The following is a 22,304-nucleotide window of genomic DNA, read 5'->3' on the forward strand; positions in this document are numbered from 1 at the left end:
AGACTTTGATAACAGGCAAAAGTCTGGCTACGTTAGACTACAGTTGCTTTTTCATCATTGGGTCGAACTGTTCAGAGCACGGCGAGTAATGGTTCCAGTATCATTTGCACTTGAGCACGGTTCGGTATGGTATGATTGCAAATCGTTCCCAGCCCAGATATCCCAGCATGATTAGCTAACCATACTCAGGAAAGAGAACCTTGCATGGGGAACACCTGTAGTGACACAATAGGACACTTTCTCAGTCAGTTCATTCTAATCCTGATTTCTCGACAACATGATGGGGGGGAAGAAAAGAAAAAACGTAACCGTGCCAACGAGCCCAGATTTATACAGAATGGAATAATTCAGAAACGAGAACCATTCCTCAGATAGTGGAAAACTGCCTTATGTTTTAGATTAGTGATTCTCAACTGGTGGATTGCTGCCCAAAAAAGGGTTGCCCAAACAGGAACAACAATGCTAAATTCAAATATTTTAGTTTAAATAATCACATACTGTAATCATACATAGTTAGTCTATTTTAAAGAGGTGAAGAAAATGCTTCCCTTATCTTTTGTTGCTGATGTCGAGTGCCATGTGTCCAATCAAATTCTACAATATTTTGGTGCTAATCCATTGATTACTTCATAGAAGCTAGCCAAATTAGGCAGAAGCCAACACAGATTGTGTGACATGCACATATACTTAAAAACCATGAATAAAACAAAGCAAGGGAGAGGAAATTTTGATAAATATTAATTGTCTTTTTTTTTTTTTTCATTCATTGTTCCATGTTGGGTAGCCATTTGATGCCCAAAGTGTGATCTGGGTCCTGAAGCAAAACCAGTTTTACTACTGATATAGATTACTGCAGAATAGAAAGTAAAGCTTTATTTAATAATCACACACAAATTATAATGAAAAAAACTCCACAAACAAATAAAATGCATTGATTAATGGGACAGTTGCATTAATTGGACCAGGCTGTTCAACCGATTTGTTCTCAACAATCATTATGGCTTTTCTCTTCTGTGCTGCAGTAGAGTGACTGTTTCATAGCCTTGCCATCATGCTGCAGTTTCAGGTCTCTGCCTGCACTAATCAAACACTGATCACAGTCTCCAGAGATCTCACTGCACTGCAACACTCCCTTTCATCTCCCATATGACTCCACACAAACACCTACTCGCATACTCACGCTATCTTTAACAGCTCTCTCCATCATCTTTCTCGTCAACTGCCAACAGACAGTTCTGACAGTCTTGCGGTCTTTCCCCTGCATTTACTGCATCTTTCTTTTAACACAAAACACATAATGCAGTGCTATCCTTTAAATGCGCCCAATTTGTCCATTGTCACATGAACTACAGTAGGTTCTATTACGTCAGCCATTACTAATTTAGTGCCTTCACCATCAAGTTCATTTCCCTCTACCCTCCATTACTGTCATCACACAAAGTTGAAGCAAGGCTGGCATTTGTTTGACAGCTGCTGTGATGTGCAAAGCTTTTTGAACTTCAGACATTTCATTCCCAGCAGGCCCTAGTCATTAGAATTCTGCTTCAACACACTTTAAATGTGGAGTAATAACAAATGTGCTAGATAAAAAATATATTTGCAAGCTGCTTTGAATTTTACATCAGAAATAATAAGACGGGAGTGCAAGTGAGGGAAAGAGAGGATTGGGGAAAAGAGAGGGGGAGTAAGAGTAAAAAAATATATTGAATAAAAGCTTGAAGCGTATTCCACCCTCTGTCTTTGAAATGGGTTAAACATGCAAATTAGGTTCTTGCCAAAAACATTCAAAATGAAAGAGGGGGAAAAAAGGAGATGAATGTAAAAAAACAAGACCTTGGGTAGTGTTCAGCTTAAAGTTTCAGTCATGTTATGATATAAAAACTGAATACAACTGCCATGATTTCAATTATTTAAAAGTGACATTATTTTTAAACAAATGTTCACTTAAATTTGAGATCAATAAAAATTTTTATTTTTAACCATCACACTAACATTTTAAATAACTGGCATATGCATTGGAAAATCTCTCTGATTAACAGAAATGGGTGTTTATGGTGTTATTGGAATTGTGCAAAACATCGAACAAAATTATTGACATGCTGCACCGTCCACTTCAGTGTTTATTCCATACAGGTCAATGGTGTTCAAAATCCTAAGCAACAGGCCAAAATTCCAGAAGTCCTTTTTCACTATAAATCTTGACATCCGGCTCTGGGACACAGTGCAGGCTTCAAGAGGGAAATTATTTGATGTGTGTGACCAAGCTTCTCCCATGAATGCACCAAGGAGACAGCAGATATAAGATTTATACTTGTATAAATGGACTGAAATTTAAATCTGTTTCTCACCCAAAGCTTTCATATCACTTTGAAAGACATTAATTAAACCATTTGAGTTGTATGGAACACTTTTATGCTGCCTTTGTGTTCTTTTGGACCACATTGACTTACATTGTATGTACAAAAACAACTGGGACATTCTTCAAAATATTTGTGTTTTGTGTTCCAGAGTTTGGGACAGCATGAGGGTGAGTAAATTATTACAGAATTGTAATTTTTTGGGTGAGCCTTTTAAAATTCAGATAAAATATTTTAAGACACTAATTCAGGTTACAGATAGTACAGTTTTATATTCAGATTTGGGTAAATTCAACAAAGACATCCAGGGTACTCCGATAAAGCTGGCATGTAATCAAATATCTTTGCTAATCACATTGAAAGTTTAAGTCCTAGTGGCACAGATATTAATTACATCCTATTCATATATATATAAAAAAAAAAAGTTGTTGACCAATATGGGTTTTTGATCGGCTATCACAGATATAAAGAGCAGGAGGGCCGAATTACCCTTTATATTAAATCATTAAATAAATATATACACTGGCAGCTAACATAATTTACAGATTTGCTGTTTCGGAAGGAAATTGGTACTTTAATTCACCAAAGTGGCATTCAACTGACCACAAAGTATAGTCGGGACATTACTGATGCAAAAAAACAGCACCATCGCTATTTGAAGAAACAAAAAGTCATTTTTTATCAAATCTAGACAGGCCCCATTTCCAGCAGCCATCACACCTTATCCTTGAGACTCATGCTAAATTGCTAAACTGGTACTAGATAATAACTTGCCATTATTTCAAACACAGCTGAAAGATATTTGGTTTGTTAAATGAAGCTTAACATTGTCTTTGTGTTTGTTTTTGAGTTACCACAGTGTGCAATAGTCTGGCATGTCTTAAGGTAAATATTAGATAAAAAAAAATAATTGCTAAAAAAAGAAACAGCTTTCTCTAGAAACTCATCAGTCAATCATTGTTTTGAGGAAGAAATGCTATACAATGCTTGAAATGGTCAAAAAACTAAAGATTTCATACAAAGGTGTACACTACAGTCTTTAAAGACAAAGGACAACTGGCTCTAACAAGGACAGAAAGAGATGAGGAAGATGATAAGCACATCAGAGTCTCTAGTTTGAGAAATAGACACCTCACGTGTCCTCAGCTGACAGTTTCATGAAACACAGTAAAGAGAAGACTCAGGGGTGCAGACCTTATGGGAAGAATTTGAAAGAAAGAGACACTTTTGAAACAGAAAAACAAAAAGAAAACGTTACAGAGGACAATAAACACAGACACTGGTCAACAGATAATTGGAAAAGAGTGTTATGGATCTTAACCCCATTGAGATTTTGTGGGATCAGCTAGACTGTAAGGTGCATGAGAAGTGCCCGACAATACAGGAAGCGTGGGGTGAAAAGTCACCCAAGTATCTGGACAAACTGACAGCTAGATTGCAAAGGATCTGCAAAGCTGTTATTGGTGTAAGCACATCATTTTTGGATGATAACTTTTTGTAGTAGTTTAAGTAGTTCATTATTTATTTATTTATTATTATAATTTTTTTTAATAATGGCCAAACACTTAAGGCAATATTTACGTAATTTTTTTTTTTAAACGGACACTTGGCAAAACAACCACTTCTGTTAATCAGACAAGTGAGCACTGTTATTGTCCCAAGATGATAATCCATATCCAAATATGGCCTGAAAACAAACAAACACTTGAGTCACCCTAAATGATAGTGTGCCAATTGGAAAATGGGAAATCAATAATGCATACTCTGTCAGAAAAATGGCATCAATTAAATATGTGATCAGGCATTTGAATACAACATCTGCTCCTCCTTTGACAGTAATCCTAAATACATGTTTAATCTGTCTCAGTACACAGCCATTCGTATCTCTCTATGAATAACGTCCATGAGCACCAAGCACTTTTAGCCCCTTAATAACCAGTTGAAGAGCTGTCTTCAATGTGCTCAGATGAATTCCTCATTTAGTGGCCCTTCATGTCTGATGGTGACAAGAACAAGTCCCTGTGATTCTACTCCATGGCTAATAGACTGCTGGCAGATATTTGACATCTTGCCGTGTGGCAAAAATAAGATGCACATACCACTGCAGTATCAACCCTGTCAGACACACACTCATCCTCTCGCTCTGTGTCTATCAGAGTAGTGATGCCCAGTTCGTGAATGAAACATTCTTCTGAACCGGTTCTTTTTATTGAACGAGTTGAACCAGAGATCACTGATCCACAAGTTACTCTTTATCTTAAAATTTCTCTTGGATATGCCTGAAACTCCAAATCAAAATCAGCCAATAACCAGGAGTAATATGACCCTAGAACTCTTCTATGCAATTAACCGCTCCAACTAGGTTCACAAATAGGACTGAATGCTCGGGTCACAACAGTTCTTGAGCCAACAATATAATGAGTCGCTTGTAACCATTCCAGGGTCAACAGCACACTGAACTGAGAATCGCCTCTTTTGTAGGTGTCCGATATACTGAGAACTGATGAGCTGCTAACATGGAGCATGCGTGTGATTAAGGGGCAAAATGTCTGTTTCTGGTGTATTTTGCAGAACAACAGAAAGTATTTTTATGACTTGATTGTACAATATTACCATTTTATAAACATATGAAAATTATCCAGTCAGCTCTCGAGTCAACAGTACACTGATCCAAGGACAGCAGCTCTCGCACCAACAGTACATTGAGCCGTTCAAAGCATTTCACAAGTCACCAGTACACTGAACTGAGAATCGCCTCTTTAGGACATAATACTGAAATCTGCTGATCAGTGAGCAGCTGATGAGCATTCGTGTACAGAGGACTTGAATGAGGGGGCGAAATGTTTCAGTCAAGATATGTAAAGAATTTTACTATTGAGTATTGTGCATACAGATTATATCTGAAGTTGTGATGAGCTGGATCATGGTTTCAGTAAAAAAGGGAGAGTTGATTAAGACTAGTTTAATCACTTTATATGCTTTAGAGAACATCCGATTTTGTATATCAGTGTCAGTATTGGGTGTTTTAGTTGCAAAACCTTAAACCTTATTATTATAACTTAATTAAATAAAATGTAGTAATCAGCAATATGCACTTACATATGGCTTTATTTCCCTCTGACGTACCAGCAAGTATATTGGCCGAGGGACCTATTAATGTGTACGATATTCACTGTCTGAGTAGAAATCCTTTAAAATAATTTTATGATGCATGTCGATATAACTTTGTAAATACGACATTTAATGACTTTTAAACCATAAGTAACACATAACAGTATATAACTTCAGTTATATACTGTGAAAGTAAAGATGTGTCATTGTTTGTGCTTTTCAGTTAGCCTAGAATTCAATGACATGCCATCACGATAAGTTTTATTTTGCTCAGGCATTACAAACGATTACCCCATGAGGACTCGATTAACCGGGCGGACTCAATTTATCATGACACCGGCGTATTAGCATTATGCATAGTGCCGTCATTATGCAATGACGTAAATGAACAAATATTTTTATTGAAACGAACCATATGAAAGCACCGGTTCTCGGAAAAGAATCAGACTTCACATCACTATATCAGAGCAGGCGTTCATTAGCACAGTGGTCTCCGTGAGTTAAGAGGGAGGCTCAAGGGGGATTATGGGAAAGAGGTCACCCTATTTTCCCCTGCATGGACTTAGGAAAGCATGCAGTCTGGAGGAGCAGCGTTTAAGACCTCTTTATGGTGACTTAAGCCCCTCTCTCTCTCTCTCTCTCTCTCTCTCTCTCTCTCTCTCTCTCTCTCTGAGTAATGGCATCTTTATTAGCCCAGACTCAGAGCTTGTCCAAACGGTCTGGCTTCAAAAGGATTGGGAGAGGGACAGAACAGATTAACAGTGAACAGGGAATAAGAAAAGTAGAGAATGAGAGAGGAAAGGAGATCAAGTGAATGTGAGTTGTAGGAATTTGTTTGTGGCCGTAGAATCCCTATCCAAGTCATTTAAAGGAATATTTCACCAAAAAATGTAAACTCAGTCATCATTTACTTACCAAAACCATACAGTCCTAAAAATGCAGTTTCTTTTCAGTGATATCCAATTCATTAATGAATGGGTTAGACTGGTTTTATGAACTGAAACCAATTATTTTATACAAATAGGCCAATCCAACTCAAATAAAATGTTTGTTCGCAAATTGGACATTGTTACTTTTTTCATAAACATGCCAAGGAGAGCTTTTTAGTGAATAACAACTTTAATCTGTTTCTCACCTAAAGCTATATTTTGGCAGCAGAACACTTGAAGTATAGCAAATAAGTCATACACATCACTTTTATGTCCTTATTGAATAAAGTTCCAGTCCCCATTCATTTCCAAGAAAACCGTGACCAAAGTTTTCTTAAATGTCTCCTAACTGTCTCCTCTTGTGTTCCACAGAACAAAAAAAATATCAGGAACAACATGAAGGTGAGAAATGACAGAATGTACATTTTTGGGTTAGCCTTTTCTTTAACCCTATAACGTTGTATGTATCAAATATGATACACAACGTTTGACTGCTCTTGTCGCACTCTCTTTTCAATCCAAAAAGCCAATGGTAACCGTATGGTATGCAAGTATCACATGTTTATGGCACCATCTAGTGGTTATTTGTGAAAAAAGTGGTTTCAATGTTTATATATCATTCCATTTAAAATGGCAGCTGAGTTTTAATGACAGCTTATTTTATTGAAGTAACTAGTATGATATTATAGTTACTGATATTTTAAAATGTTCTGAATATATGCAACTTGAGCTTGGTTAAAATTTTGTATATTATTTTACAGACAAAGCTAGTTGAAATTACATGTATCAAATATGATACAACATGCTTTTGAAGTATATCTCAATCACCATTACATTACATTCATGCCCACATTTGTCTGATAATTACCCACATTTATCACTGTAGCATGTATGGGCAAAGAAAAACTAAAATGTCCTACACAAAAATAACTGGCTGGACCTCAGGGGGATAATGAAGCCTAATGTATCAAATATGATACCATTAAAGAAATTGCAAATTCTTTTTATAATTTGTCTAGTGATCCTAATTTTTTTTTTAAAAAGTGTAATGTAAAAAAAATAAAATTCTTTTCTGACAATTCTATCGTATGCCAGGCTTTACAGGGTTAAGCATCGGGGGGAAAAAATCCAAGTGATGAAATCTGAAAATAAATGGCTTGAAATTAGATTAACAAATGCCACAGAGAATGAGATGGGATGACAGCAATTGACTGCAGAGGAATAGAGCTATACTGCTGCATTTCAAGGGTAAATATAGTAAATGTAACATTATTTAAGAGGAATGTTATTTATTACTGTGGGGACAGCAGTGAAGGTCGAGTAAAACTCAATTTGAGTGGCATTTGAAAACTTCAAAATCCTCTTGATTTTCTGCTGAAGGGAAAAACACGCCAGAGGCATGAGATATATTGAAGAGTTGCTCCCTACAGATGAAAAAATATGAAAGTGGGGGACAAATATGGCTTCATCAGTGTTCTCTCTCAAAAATACTACTTTCATATCTATCAGGATTACACAAGTTAATCTGAAATATGCTGCATGATTAACTGGTAATGACAGGAACAAATTAAACTGTCAAAGCAGCACTAAATAACGAAAACAGTTATTACATCTAATTAAAAAGTACCATACCATGGCAAAGTAATGCTATTAAATGATAATACCATGGTATTTTGACATATAGGGTAGTTAAAATGAAATACCTTTTACAACTATTGTGCAGCTTAAAGACCTCATTAACAGAAACTACATGGAATGTTTGTACCCATAAAAATTCATTTTTAACACTGTAGGACAATTCAAAATACTAGTCAATGCAAAAAGCAGGGGTTAAAAGGGTGAAAAACTTGACATGGCGACCAGTTACATACTCCTTATCAATATCATTTTTAACCTAAAATCTTGATATTGCTATAAAACTACTCAATTACACACTGTAAGATTAGCCATCAAATGAACACAACATTCCACAGATCAGAGAGATACCCCACCAAGCCATTAGAGAGTTACGAAAACGAATCAATGGTGCTTAAACTGCTAAAGGAGACCATCTCTCCAATGCCTACTTAATCTCAAACTAGGGTTTGTAATGACAGAGCTGACCAATAAAGAAGATCCTTCTTTGTTCCTCAAACTTAAACCCTCTATATGACCAAATGGCCAAGTAACACCTTGTGACCTTAAATGCATAAATCTGCGGCCATATTAGGAAACAGAGACTCGTGAAGACAGTCCCAAGGCCCAAAATCAACATGTACCTAAAACAGTGACATCCGTTTCTCCCCCCGGAGACCTCCTCTCCCCATCTGCACATTCCAAAGACACTCTCTTAGCTCAGCAGAAACTGCATGGACCCACAAAATATACACCATATCTAGCCTTGCTGCATAATTCTGAAAATAACTATGACCTGTGATCACTTTTATAACTGACAAATTGATGATTATAATCTTTAATTTTGTATGATTTATCTCATTCTACTATGAATGGTAACCATTCAAGGCTTAACCTGAAAATATACCCCGACAATCAGGTTTCTCATAACATGTAATGTATTATTCATGTTTTGTTACTTACACGTGTATTATTCATGAAAGCATGTCACATTTAGTATGTAAATGCTTGCATGTTTACGTAGAGAATGTTTTCATGTCTCTTGCACTGTGTTCAAGATATTAAAGTTCATGAGTAAACATGCACTAATTTTGAGCGGGAGTTGAAAGGATCCTTCGCACAAAGGATCGTAAATCGACCTTTGAATTGGACAGACCAGTCGACCATGTGACTCTGAAAAGCCACTCTTGATTGGCTCAGGACACCTCTGGTTTGCAGCCAATTTCAGTTCAAAACTTTCCAACCAAGAAAGAATGCCTCCTCTTGCTCTTCTTCCTCTTCTGCTCATAGAATCCTCTCATAGAACTCTCTCTTGGGACTCAGCTCGGTTGTGCTCTCTTGAACTTCACTTCCTTTGACGCTCCTTATCCTCTGTGCCATGTAGAATCCAAGGAAGCTTGGGACTCGAAGTCCCGAGGAAGCCTCTCACTCTCTGCTCTACGGTTCATACACGCAACTGGAGTCATCCATCGACACAACAGATATCCCGATCTAACAGATTTCCAAAACATCGACGGAATGATTTTTCGATAAAGAACCAACAACAAAGAACGCAACGCAAGAAAAATGCAAGTACATCTCCAGACTTTTGCTCTAAGTGCTGGTGTATTAGTTAAATAATTTAGGCAAATCAAGTTAGACTCAAAGGATAAATGGTTCTTAACCCTCTGGGGTCTGAGGGTGTTTTGGGCCCTGGAGAAGTTTTGACATGCCTTGACATTTGTGCTTTTTTCAGTAGCTTAAAAACATATTAATGGCTAAAGTCTGATAACACTGTATTCAGCAAAAACTGGGATACAATAATATGTGAGCAACATGTGTGTACATGTTTGTATTTCTGGGAAAATAACGTTTATGCATGGTTTTTGAAAAAACTAAATGTTTAAGTCATTGAAATAAGGCCTTATAACACATACTAAACATTTGTCCAAAAGACTTTTGAGAACTGCATAATTTTGGTACAAAATTATGTGAAAACCATCCTGATCACTCATTCATGCAAAACAATATAGTACTTTAACTTTTGTAAGACACTTTTAGTGTTAGAAATGTCATATGCGAGGAGGCGTGAACTATCATGAATACTGAGGTTATTCACACCCGAGGAGACAAAAGACCGCTCCCCTGGGCCTATCATGAGGAATGTGACAAAGAGAACAAATGTGACGAGACTTAATGATCAACTTTTAAGTTAAAAGAAGTAATCTGACTATACATTTTCTTTACATAAAGACTTTACTTAATTTTATACCTACACTACCATATAAAAGTTTTAGATGAAGTATTTTCTGCTCACCAAGACTGCATTTATTTGATCCAAAATACTTGTGTGAACTCATTTTACAATTTAAAAGAACAGTTTTCTATTTGAATATATTGTAAAATGCAATTTGTGATTAAAGCTGAATTTTCAGCATCATTACTGCAGTCTTCAGTGTCACATGATCCTTCAGAAATCATATTAATATGCATATTTTCTAATATGGGCATATTTAAAGTGCATTTTACTAATTTACACCTGAACAGATATTTACATTTATGCATTTGGCAGACATTTATGGATTTGGCAGACATTTATGCATTTGGCAGACATTTATGGATTTGGCAGACGCTTTTATCCAAAGTGACTTGCAGTGCAATTATTACAGGGACAATCCCCCTGGAACAACCTGGAGTTAAGTGCCTTGCTTAAGCGGTAAAAACTATACATCGCTTTGTTTCATACAGATTACATTGCAGGAGAATATTTGTTTTAAATTGTTTTATTTAAAAGTAGAAATCTTAAGCTTTCTTTAGACACATGTTTCATGTTTGTGTGATAAGAATTCGCAGAATGGCAGTTCATTATTGTGACGTGTTTCAGAAATATGCTCGTGAACACGGAGACTGCTGAAAGCTCACACTTATTATGTTCTTTATTTTACAAAAGCACAAGGTTTTGTTGTTATTGTGAGAGTACACAAATAAAAGTAGACCCTTTATATTCTCTAATGATGTCTTACACTTATCTGTATGCCCCAAAATGATGGAGAATTTTAAGTTGTTTCTGCTGTAATGACAAAAATATCGAGAGGTATGCGCCGGCGTGTCCATCGACCCCAGAGTCTTACAAAAGTTAAATTACTATATTGTTTTGTATAAATGTGTGGTCAGGATGATTTTCACATCATTTTGTAGCACAAAATCTAGGCTACAAGATCCAGTTCTCAAAAGTCTTGTGGACAAATGTTTAGTATGTGTTATATAGCCTTATTTCAATGACTTACAATTTTTGAATTTTCAAAAACCATGCATAAACGTTATTTTCTCAAAAATACAAAAATGTTGCTCACATATAATTGTAGCCCAGTTTGTGCTGAAAAAAGAACAAATGTCAAGGCATGTCAAAACTTCTCCAGGGCCCAAAACACCCTCAGACCCCAGAGGGTTAAAACAAAAATGTAAAACCTAACCCTACCATAACCATGATAATAGGTACTTTGTTAATCACTCCAGTCTGATCACAGTAGACCTACATGCACACACTTCAGCATCACTGATTCTGCAGACCATACTTTGGGCAATGCATAAATAGAGCTTAACACTCCACCGACAACTAAGCAGAGAGGAGGATCACATGCATCCAGTTAAGTGTAGCAGGAGGCAGAGAGTGTTGAATAAAGCATACTGCCATGGCAGAGGTCAGCACCCGTTGGACAACAGACAATGCCGTGTCACATGATGGGGATGTGACAGAGACAGTGTGAAACCTATGATCTTTCATCCATGACCAGGTTTCTTGATATCAGCTGAACTGGAGTCTTATAGAGGACATAATGTCAGGGAAGATGCCTTAAAGAAGTGTACTGTATCTTTAAATCTTGTCTGACAATTGTTTGCTTTTTTCCCCTGTACATTTATGTACCATGTAATCTATTACATTCATAAATGGCAAGGTTGTTGATAGGGTGGGTTGGATTATAGGGCAGAAACCCAAAAGCAAAATTCCTTGGTTACTGATGCCATTGTAAAAAATACACTATTTGTGCCCAATGTATACTTCATTCAGATGTGAACACTAGCCGTGTGTTGTGTGTGTGTAGTAAACCATACTTTGGACTTTACTCTGCAACCAAGAAGCGTCTCGGGTTACCGAGATGTCACGAGTAGTATTTGGCTGGTGCGATCTCAACGTGGCAGCCACAATGAGGATAGAACACCCCAATACTTTTTATATTTTTTTTTGCTGCCACTGATATGACTGGTGTATGTGAATGTAAGTGTATGTGAATGATCATTGTACATAGATCTGTTAAAATACGAAGTTAATTTCTTCAGGTGAAAAGCAGCTTGAACAAACAGCTTTAAAAATATCCATTCCATTATTCAACATGCTGTCAAAATGAAAAAGCTGTTCACAAAACACACAAACAGGATGTAACATGATAATATCAAGATGGCATACAGTGAATTCCATTATTGCCAAAACCTGAAGAGGAAGTTTGAGTTTAGATAAAGATTGAGGAGCTGATTGGACAAGTGGATCACCATGTAATCCCAATGATGTGCCACTTATAAAAACATTCAAGAGTTTTCTCACATAATAAGCTTTTGTCTTGTTAAGTCCTTTAAATGCTTTTAAATCAAGCCTCAGGCAATGACATATACAATGATTTGACTTCCACACTGGACACTTGTTGATATACTGGAAGACCCAAATTAAACATCTGTTTGTAGTCTCGCTGGGAGCACATATTGAACATTTAAAAATTGTATTTCCCAATGACACATCAAGAAAGATGTATGTGTTTCTGTGCCTTTGGGGACAGAAGATATTTTCCAAAACAGTCATGATGAGAACTGCACATTTTGATAAAGCAAAGACAGATTCAGAGTTTTTTCTTCAAAAGAATTGCTCTGCACCTTTATAAGATAGCTCGTACTTTTAAGTGATATAGGTTTAATTTTTTTCTCTCCGTCTCTTTCATCATAATACAATCTGTGGAAAAGCATTTGGAAATCTCTAAGAGAGCTGAGGAATACTGAACACTAGGGATGCACCAACATTTTGGCCGGCGAACATTTTCGGCCGAAAATGGCACTTTCGGCTTTTGAAAAAAGGCCGAAAATATGAGCCGAAAATATATACCTCCTCGCCCCGCCCCTCAGTGCTCAGATTTCACTCTGGATCGATCTAGCCCATATCACAGCGCTACCCAACAAAGGCCGATCATGTCAGCGGTGTGGAAATTCTTCAAAGTTTCTGATAAGGACATCAAATTTGCAGTGTTTGTTCAGCAGAGGGGGTACGGTGACGAAGAACTTTTCCACGACAGGTTTGATACACCACCTAAAAACACGACATCCAATTCAATATACAGAATACAGCAAGTGATTCTTCAGGAAAGCGCCCCGATCCACAGCAGTCCCACAATTAGTGCAGCTACACCACAACTTGAGACGTATCTAGCTGAACTACCCATTGCCAGAAGCGACAATCCCCTTGACTACGGTCGCATAAACAAAGACCGCTTTCCTTTGCTTGCGCGGATTGCGCACAGGTATTTATCTGCCCAAGCACAGAGAGTGAGAGACTGTTCAGTGCAGCATCTCATGTTCTTGATGAGCTTTCTGACAGGAGAGACTGTCAGAAAGTTTAGCAACTTTTGTTCTTGAAGAGAAACCGGTCACTTGTACTTAAATAGAAAGCGGTCCAATATGATGTGAATAGCAATTACATTACACTTGTTCTTCACTTGAGGATACATCTGTTGTTTACAGTTGAGGTTGGATTTAGTTCAATTACTGTTGTTTTGCACATTAATTTTAACTTGAAGTGTACATACGTTTACATAAACAGGATACAGCACTGATATATATATATATATATATATATATATATATATATACAGTGAGGAAAATAAGTATTTGAACACCCTGCTATTTTGCAAGTTCTCCCACTTGGAAATCATGGAGGGGTCTGAAATTGTCATCGTAGGTACATGTCCACTGTGAGAGACATAATCTAAAAAAAATCCAGAAATCACAATATATGATTTTTTAACTATTTATTTGTATGATACAGCTGCAAATAAGTATTTGAACACCTGTCTATCAGCTAGAATTCTGACCCTCAAAGACCTGTTAGTCTGCCTTTAAAATGTCCACCTCCACTCCATTTATTATCCTAAATTAGATGCACCTGTTTGAGGTCGATTAGCTGCATAAAGACACCTGTCCACCCCATACAATCAGTAAGAATCCAACTACTAACATGGCCAAGACCAAAGAGCTGTCCAAAGACACTAGAGACAAAATTGTACACCTCCACAAGGCTGGAAAGGGCTACGGGAAATTGCCAAGCAGCTTGGTGAATAAAGGTCCACTGTTGGAGCAATCATTAGAAAATGGAAGAAGCTAAACATGACTGTCAATCTCCCTCGGACTGGGGCTCCATGCAAGATCTCACCTCGTGGGGTCTTAATGATCCTAAGAAAGGTGAGAAATCAGCCCAGAACTACATGGGAGGAGCTGGTCAATGACCTGAAAAGAGCTGGGACCACCGTTTCCAAGGTTACTGTTGGTAATACACTAAGGCGTCATGGTTTGAAATCATGCATGGCACGGAAGGTTCCCCTGCTTAAACCAGCACATGTCAAGGCCCGTCTTAAGTTTGCCAATGACCATTTGGATGATCCAGAGGAGTCATGGGAGAAAGTCATGTGGTCAGATGAGACCAAAATAGAACTTTTTGGTCATAATTCCACTAAACGTGTTTGGAGGAAGAAGAATGATGAGTACCATCCCAAGAACACCATCCCTACTGTGAAGCATGGGGGTGGTAGCATCATGCTTTGGGGGTGTTTTTCTGCACATGGGACAGGGCTGACTGCACTGTATTAAGGAGAGGATGACCGGGGCCATGTATTGCGAGATTTTGGGGAACAACCTCCTTCCCTCAGTTAGAGCATTGAAGATGGGTCGAGGCTGGGTCTTCCAACATGACAATGACCCGAAGCACACAGCCAGGATAACCAAGGAGTGGCTCTGTAAGAAGCATATCAAGGTTCTGGCGTGGCCTAGCCAGTCTCCAGACCTAAACCCAATAGAGAATCTTTGGAGGGAGCTCAAACTCCGTGTTTCTCAGCGACAGCCCAGAAACCTGACTGATCTAGAGAAGATCTGTGTGGAGGAGTGGGCCAAAATCCCTCCTGCAGTGTGTGCAAACCTGGTGAAAAACTACAGGAAACGTTTGACCTCTGTAATTGCAAACAAAGGCTACTGTACCAAATATTAACATTGATTTTCTCAGGTGTTCAAATACTTATTTGCAGCTGTATCATACAAATAAATAGTTAAAAAATCATACATTGTGATTTCTGGATTTTTTTTTTTAGATTATGTCTCTCACAGCGGACATGAACCTACGATGACAATTTCAGACCCCTCCATGATTTCTAAGTGGGAGAACTTGCAAAATAACAGGGTGTTCAAATACTTATTTTCCTCACTGTATATATATATATATAGATCAGTGGAATAGAGGCCCTCTGCCATTCTGCCTGTTGTTTTAATTAAAATTACTGTTGCATATTTAAACTTTTTGAAAGATGTTAGCTAAGTTCATTACTTGACTGTTGTTTTGCATATAATAGTTTTCTAAAACTTTACATTATTTGGATAATTGTTAATAAAATCTGTAAAATTAGATTTTTACAGAACTGAATGAAGAATAATATTTAATATAGTTTTAATATATTTTTTGTCCAATTTTGGTGTTACTTTCAATAAAAGTGTGATTATTGTATTGGTTTGTAGTTTTTCAATTCAGATTCATTAAAATCATGAAATTAATGAAAAAGTATAATATTAATACAATTATACACGCTTTATTTTTTATTTTATTTTTTAAATAGGTAAAAAAAAAAAAGACATTTCGGTTTCGGTTTTCGGCCAAGTGCATCCTGTATTTTCGGTTTCGGCCCAGAATTTTAATTTCGATGCATCCCTACTGAACACATTCACATAGTTTGTCTGGATTTAAACAGTTGTACATTTTTTGAGAGATTATTTAATTTGTATTAACCAGCAGAACCTTTAAAATTTCAGATGGTAGTGAGGGAATGCAGACAAGAAAAAATGAAATGATACAGAATTAAAAGATAGATGGCTGAGAAGGTCACTGAATGATGGAGAATGTTCTTTAAACAGACAAAGGGTGGCAGAGAAGAACTCTGCAAACTGCTATGGAGGACAGCGATTAGGTGAAAAAAGAGCAGTCTGACAGCTCAGATAAATTTATCTCAGTCTTTGAGTGCTTTCAGAGTATCAAACACAATGCTTGTGGCATTTAAAAATAGATTCCTCATCCACACTGACATGTGCTTAGTCGCACTCATTACTCATACAGACTGTCCAACACTCAGGTAATCCGCAGGAAATCTCAATCCAAAACCACAGGTAATTACAGCTGTGCTGTAAATTGTTTTTAACATTTATCTTGTGTCTTCCATGCAAGAAAGCAAGTCATACATATTTGGAGCAAAATGAGGGTGAGTAAACAATGAGTAAACATTTTTTTAGTTGGGTGAACTATTCCTGGAATGACAATTCCTACAAAGGACAGGAAACCTCTTCTAATAGCAGGATTGTTTAGGAGCTTTTCAAATAATTGACAGCACAACGAGAGGTGTAAGAAATGAGTACTCACTCCATCATGGAGGGAGGGATGGTGCAGCAGTCCTGGATGGCTGTAAGAGGGGAGGTAAGGTGGGCCGTGTAAGATGCTTCCACCACCTGCTTGTTTCTGTTAACTACATCCAGGTACCGGTTAAACTTCTCCCGGATCTTTTTTGCCAGCTGAAAAAACCCAAAAGACAGACATATTCAATATCAACTACATATATCAATATGTGCTTCTAAAACAAACTTGATTTTGTTCCACTGATATTTCTGTTTGTGTATGTGCTGTTATACTAAATATCAGCAGTCTTGGAATGCTGCTGGTCCAATAAGATGTTATAATTCTTGATGATTTGTAACTGTTGTATAATATAATTTATACAATCAATATTATTATTCCATTTGATTTTCAGTTTTCAGCCAGTACGTACAAAATGTAGGTATCTTCTGGTTAAGAATTTTTATTGCAGTGAATTTGGTTTAAGTTCTTGGCCTGAATTTTAAAGATTAGGGTTGTCATTTTTATTCACTCTTGTGTTATTCTAAACCCATTTGACTTTCTTTTTTTATACAAAAAAGGAGAAATGTTGAAAAAAATATATTCTGCTCACTGATATCATACAATGGCAGTGGATGGTGACCACATCTTAAAGCTTCAAAAGGATGAAAAAGTATAATTTAGAAGTCTGCTTCAGCCTCTTCCATCTCTCTCAGTTCGATTTCTGAGTACAATGCATAAAAATGCTTGTCTTTTTTAACTTCAAACTCTTCAGACATGTTTTAAATGTTCTGTTCTCTGGTTTGTGTGCAGCTGTGTGGATGTCCGGTGGCACCAAATAAAAACAGGTTTTCGCTTGAACACCCCATCTCGTGAGTGGGGTCTGCGTTAATTCTGCTTTCGTGTACTCTCATGAACGTGAGAATGTCGTGTAATCATGAATTTCTATTTATTTTTCCCTTTGTGTACCAAAAAAATTATATTGGTTTAAAACAGCACAAGGTTAAGTAAATAATGACTTAACTGTAATTTTGGAGTGAACTATCCCTTAAAAATTTGCCATTTTGTGGAAATAAAACATATCACTATATACAAACTCCTTGATCAAGTCTCTTTCCATAAGACCTTAATGTGTGAAGTAAGCTAAGATTAATTCACTTTCCAAATCCAGGCCTGCACTCAACATCAAAGCAAGCCTTAACTAACCTTGGAGACTAGAAATCGATCACAATTAGACATGCATTTTCAGCTGCTGCCATGCCACAGGCAACAGGGAAATGGTTGGGTGATATGGGGGAAAATTGAGCTCCTAAACCAAAGGTTACCAAGAACTAGGATGTTGTTTCAGCTTTAGTTCTATATCAGAGTTCTCAGCCCACTCCTGTATTCCCTGTACACACATGACTGTGTGGCAACACAGCTCCAATGCCATCATTAAGTTTGTTGTTTGATGATACGACGGTGGTAGGTCTGATCACTTACAATGATGAATTTTCCAGTCGTATGCAATTACTGAACATGGAAATGTGAAAATCCTTCTAATTCAGATTGACTGGCTAATTAATTATTTAGAATAACTTGTTAACCATTTCATCCAATTCACTGAAAAAATTCATAAAAACAAAAAGACTATTCTTTCACAAATCATCATTCATCACAAATCACTATGTCTTGAGAGCAAGTTCTACAACTCTAAAATGATTGATTTTAGAGAACTAGAAAAACTTGTATTAGACATAATAATTTCCCTGACTTTTCCATGAATTTAAAGATTTAAAATAAATTAAATAAATTTCCAGGCCTGGAAAACACAAATTTTAAAATTCCCTGATATTTACAATTTTCTCATGGAGAAAATTGTTCAAAAACAAAGCAATTAGAAAGTAACATAAGACACCAGGGCTTGACACTATAGGGATAAATCATAGTATGCATGGCTATAATACATTTTCACAAGCTATTGGCAGTCAACCAAAGTCATATTAAACAGAAACTAGATCAATTTGATGCAATACTTTAAGAGCCAAGAATAGACCGTTTTTAGGCTCTATCACTATGCCACAATGTTACAAATTTACTAATCTACTTTCATATAATTAAAAATGACTTCTGTATAACAAGAGTGCAAAGTAGTTTTCTTAGAAGTTGAACTGACTAGACAGAAATCTACCCAGTGGAAACCTTTCACACCTTCCTCTCAAAAATGACACAACCTGACAGAATCCAAAATAGTACAGTGAGTAATAATATTAATCCAAGTCTATGTCTGTATTGCGTTCTTATTTATGCGAGTACACACAGTGACAATTAATATGAAGAACATAAACAGAGCATGACACAGCCTGACTCGCTTAATAATCTCCAACACTTTCAGGTCTCGATTGCCTCAGCAGGCAGAATGGTTTATCAGCGTTTAGCACCCAAAACACTCACTCTATCTCACCTGCAGCTATATACTGGCTGCTGGTGAGAGATTAAGCCAATTGCTGGCAGGTTTTTGTAGTGACACCTCAACGGCTAATTGCCAAAACTGTCGAGGTTTCACTAGAAAAACTGCCAGCAATTGGCTTAATCTCTCACCAGCAGCCAGTAAATAGCTGCAGGTGAGATAGAGAGAGACAGTGAACAGGAATAATTTTCACAAATGGGCTTCTCTTGAAGAATGAAGAATAAGAGCATATCTGTTCGGCACTTTTCCACTGCACGTTACGGTTCGACTCTACACGCTTTACTTTTCTGAGCTTGCTTTTCCACTGCTGTTTAATGCCGCCTCAACATGAGAGGGATTAAAGGCTGATCGTCATAGTTGTGCCTCCTCTACTGCCGTGAGATCATCTTAAACGTGACACAAAACAATAAACAATAACACGACCGCAAGCTGTTAGCTACTAGCTCATTGTGCTGCATAAAGCAGTTGTTGCATGGTGATTTTACACAAGTGTAACAGTTACATTGGCCTGGTTGTTTTAGAAGCAAGCTTTCCAGTAGCTGGTCAACTAAATAAAGTGAAGCTTTCAAGCAGAGTATAGAGTTAACGTAACAAAATTTACCATCCTCCATCGTGGACTCCAGCCGTGGCTGAGGGCACTCTCCCTCCCATTGCTCGCCGGTCTAGATAGTGTCCATTTGGTCAAACCACTTCCATTTTTCCTTGATGGTTCTGTTGTCACTTTTATTTTTTTACTTTTCCCTACACTGTTGGTAGGTCCGTTGGTAGCCATGTCTCAGCTGTGTGGCCAACAGCTGAGACACTTCCTGAAAGACTTTGTTGTTTGTCGCTAAAGAGAGGAACGTCTGCACCTCTAATATTGACCACGGCGTGGTTTTGCCCACAGCCATTTCTTTTTACAACAAATGATAATGCCATCACTGTAGCTAATGTAAAACTAGAGGGTTGATGTTCCATTTCAAAAATCCAGTGATGCTGGTCGTGACGATTCTCTCTGACCAATCAGTGATCTGCAGGGTTTTGACATCACATTTAGTATCGGCTCGGCCCGCTTGGAACCTCGACCGAGGTGGTACTAAAAAAAGTACCAGGTACTATCCAAAGTGGAAAACCCCCAAAAAGTGAGCAGAGTCGAGTTGTACCGTGCAGTAGAAAAGCCCCAATAGTTTCACATGGAAAAGTACTGAAATTAAATTCCATCGTTAATATTGCCTCAAAAGGTATTTAAACAAAACATCCAACCAAGCACAATGTAAAGAAAGATTTTGTGCAAAGCTACTTAATTGGAGTCCAAACGGGTATTGTGACACTTATTTTTAATATTTAAGATTATAACTGTAAATCATTTTTGATTTATATGAAATAGGACCAATTGACACCATCTCAGAAGGACATCAGATGGTCAAAGCCCAAACTTATTCATTTCCAAAATTATTAATATTTAAATAAATATCTTAAAATCAACCATGGTTAAAGTTTATTAGAAAGCATTTTCCCATACACATTTCCCAGAGCAAAATATTAAGCTGAATTCTTCATTCTAAATATTTTATTTTTGTATGAAAACATATAATCGCCTTATGAAGGTTTTTAATCTACCATTTTAATAATATCCAAACTAATATTGTTCATTATTAGCCTAAGGTGTGATTCACAATCCTCTGGGAGTGAGGGAGGGATGGACGGATGGACACTGTAGATTGAATGACTGTCATTATATCATTATATTTCAAAAGATTAAAGTAGTATGAGATATTTTCATCTTCTACAACCATTTTCATTTTAACAGACAGTAAGATCTCTAACACCATATGACAGTTTGAGGATTAAGCCTCGAAAACTATGACAAAATCACATTTAAATATAACACATTGTGATATATATATATATATATATATATATATATATATAGATATATATATATATATATATATATATATATATATATATTTGATGTGTTCTGTTAATTGCCAAATATCCATTTAGATGGCCAAACAGACATGCATTTAATTGTAAAAGCTCTGTTCCAATTGGCTCTGAGATTTAAAATTATTTATAATCAGGTGTTTTGATCATGCACTGATCAGGCCAAATGCACTGAGGCTAATAACAACTAAAAGGTGAGCAACAATCTCATTTCTCCAGTGCTTGTTAGGGAGGGACGCAGTGCAGTCAATAGAGGCTGGAATTAGTGTTTCAGCAGCAGAGAGCTGAAAGAGAGCTTCAAAGGCTGCCAGACAGCGACTGTAGAATTTTAATGGGTGTCCTTTGCCCCTTTGCGCGCACACCCACACACACACCACATTCACACCCTATAAGGGATAAAGTGCAACTCACCTGCTGTACCTCTGTTTCACCATTTGAAGTCTTCTCTGTATACACAAAGGAATTGAAGATTCTCTGTGTTGGAAAGAAAAGAGAATAGTTGTAGAAAGGTGATAAATAGAAGTGGGGTTCTGTAAAATTAGAATGAAACACATGGGCTAAAATGACAATGACATGTAGAATATCTGACAGAATGTATTTGTACACAACTGGAATTTTTACTTTTGTTAAATACAGTTCATTGGTCATCCAAGTAACTTCATATTTTGTAAAATGGTAAAAGCCCTGATAAATATCCTTATGCAATGGGTAAAATGTTGCAAACAACAGAATATTAAAGCCAACAATAACTTTGATCAGGAATGTGCAAAACTACATAATTTCAAAACTGACAATAACAATAAAAAACAATAACAAAATATTTGAGTCCGAATGAATTTAGAGAACTTCAGAGAAAATGTTTTCATAACAGATTATCTCAACAAATTATGCTAAATTAAGTCATTTATGTCAATTATACCAATTATGTTCTTCTTTTAAAAGTGAGACCTGCTTATTACTGAGAAAAATTACAAAGATTGAGTCATTCCTTTGATGGTAAAATAAACAAGGATCTATATCATAAGTTGTAGAGACAGTTTGCAAAATTAAAAATTTTCTAGTCGATCACATTTTTTTAAGATTCAGCTTGTACCCTTTACCCACATGTTTCACCAATATGACACTCACATGTAAACAAACATTAGATAAACATCTGCAGCCAAGGATTACAGCATTACATGGTGCACAAAAAGCTCAGCCAACATTTGCAGATGTATTCTTATAAGCTTCCTGGATTTCACTTAATGGGCCGTGGAAGA

At 36.8% G+C, this 22,304-nt stretch overlaps 1 protein-coding gene across 1 annotated transcript in view; it reads right to left on the reverse strand.

The window, feature by feature from the left end:
* Positions 1-22,304, reverse strand: part of LOC127654081 (VWFA and cache domain-containing protein 1-like) — a 121,504-nt gene that overhangs the window by 54,346 nt on the left and 44,854 nt on the right. The window contains exons 2-3 of the mRNA XM_052141060.1: positions 21,457-21,519; positions 16,701-16,849 (exon numbers count right to left, since the gene is read on the reverse strand). Of these exons, the coding sequence (XP_051997020.1) occupies positions 16,701-16,849; positions 21,457-21,519 (212 nt within the window). The remainder of the gene's footprint in view (positions 1-16,700; positions 16,850-21,456; positions 21,520-22,304) is intronic.

This window comes from Xyrauchen texanus, chromosome 13 (assembly GCF_025860055.1).
Source record: "Xyrauchen texanus isolate HMW12.3.18 chromosome 13, RBS_HiC_50CHRs, whole genome shotgun sequence".
NCBI classification, from domain to species: Eukaryota; Metazoa; Chordata; class Actinopteri; order Cypriniformes; family Catostomidae; genus Xyrauchen; species Xyrauchen texanus.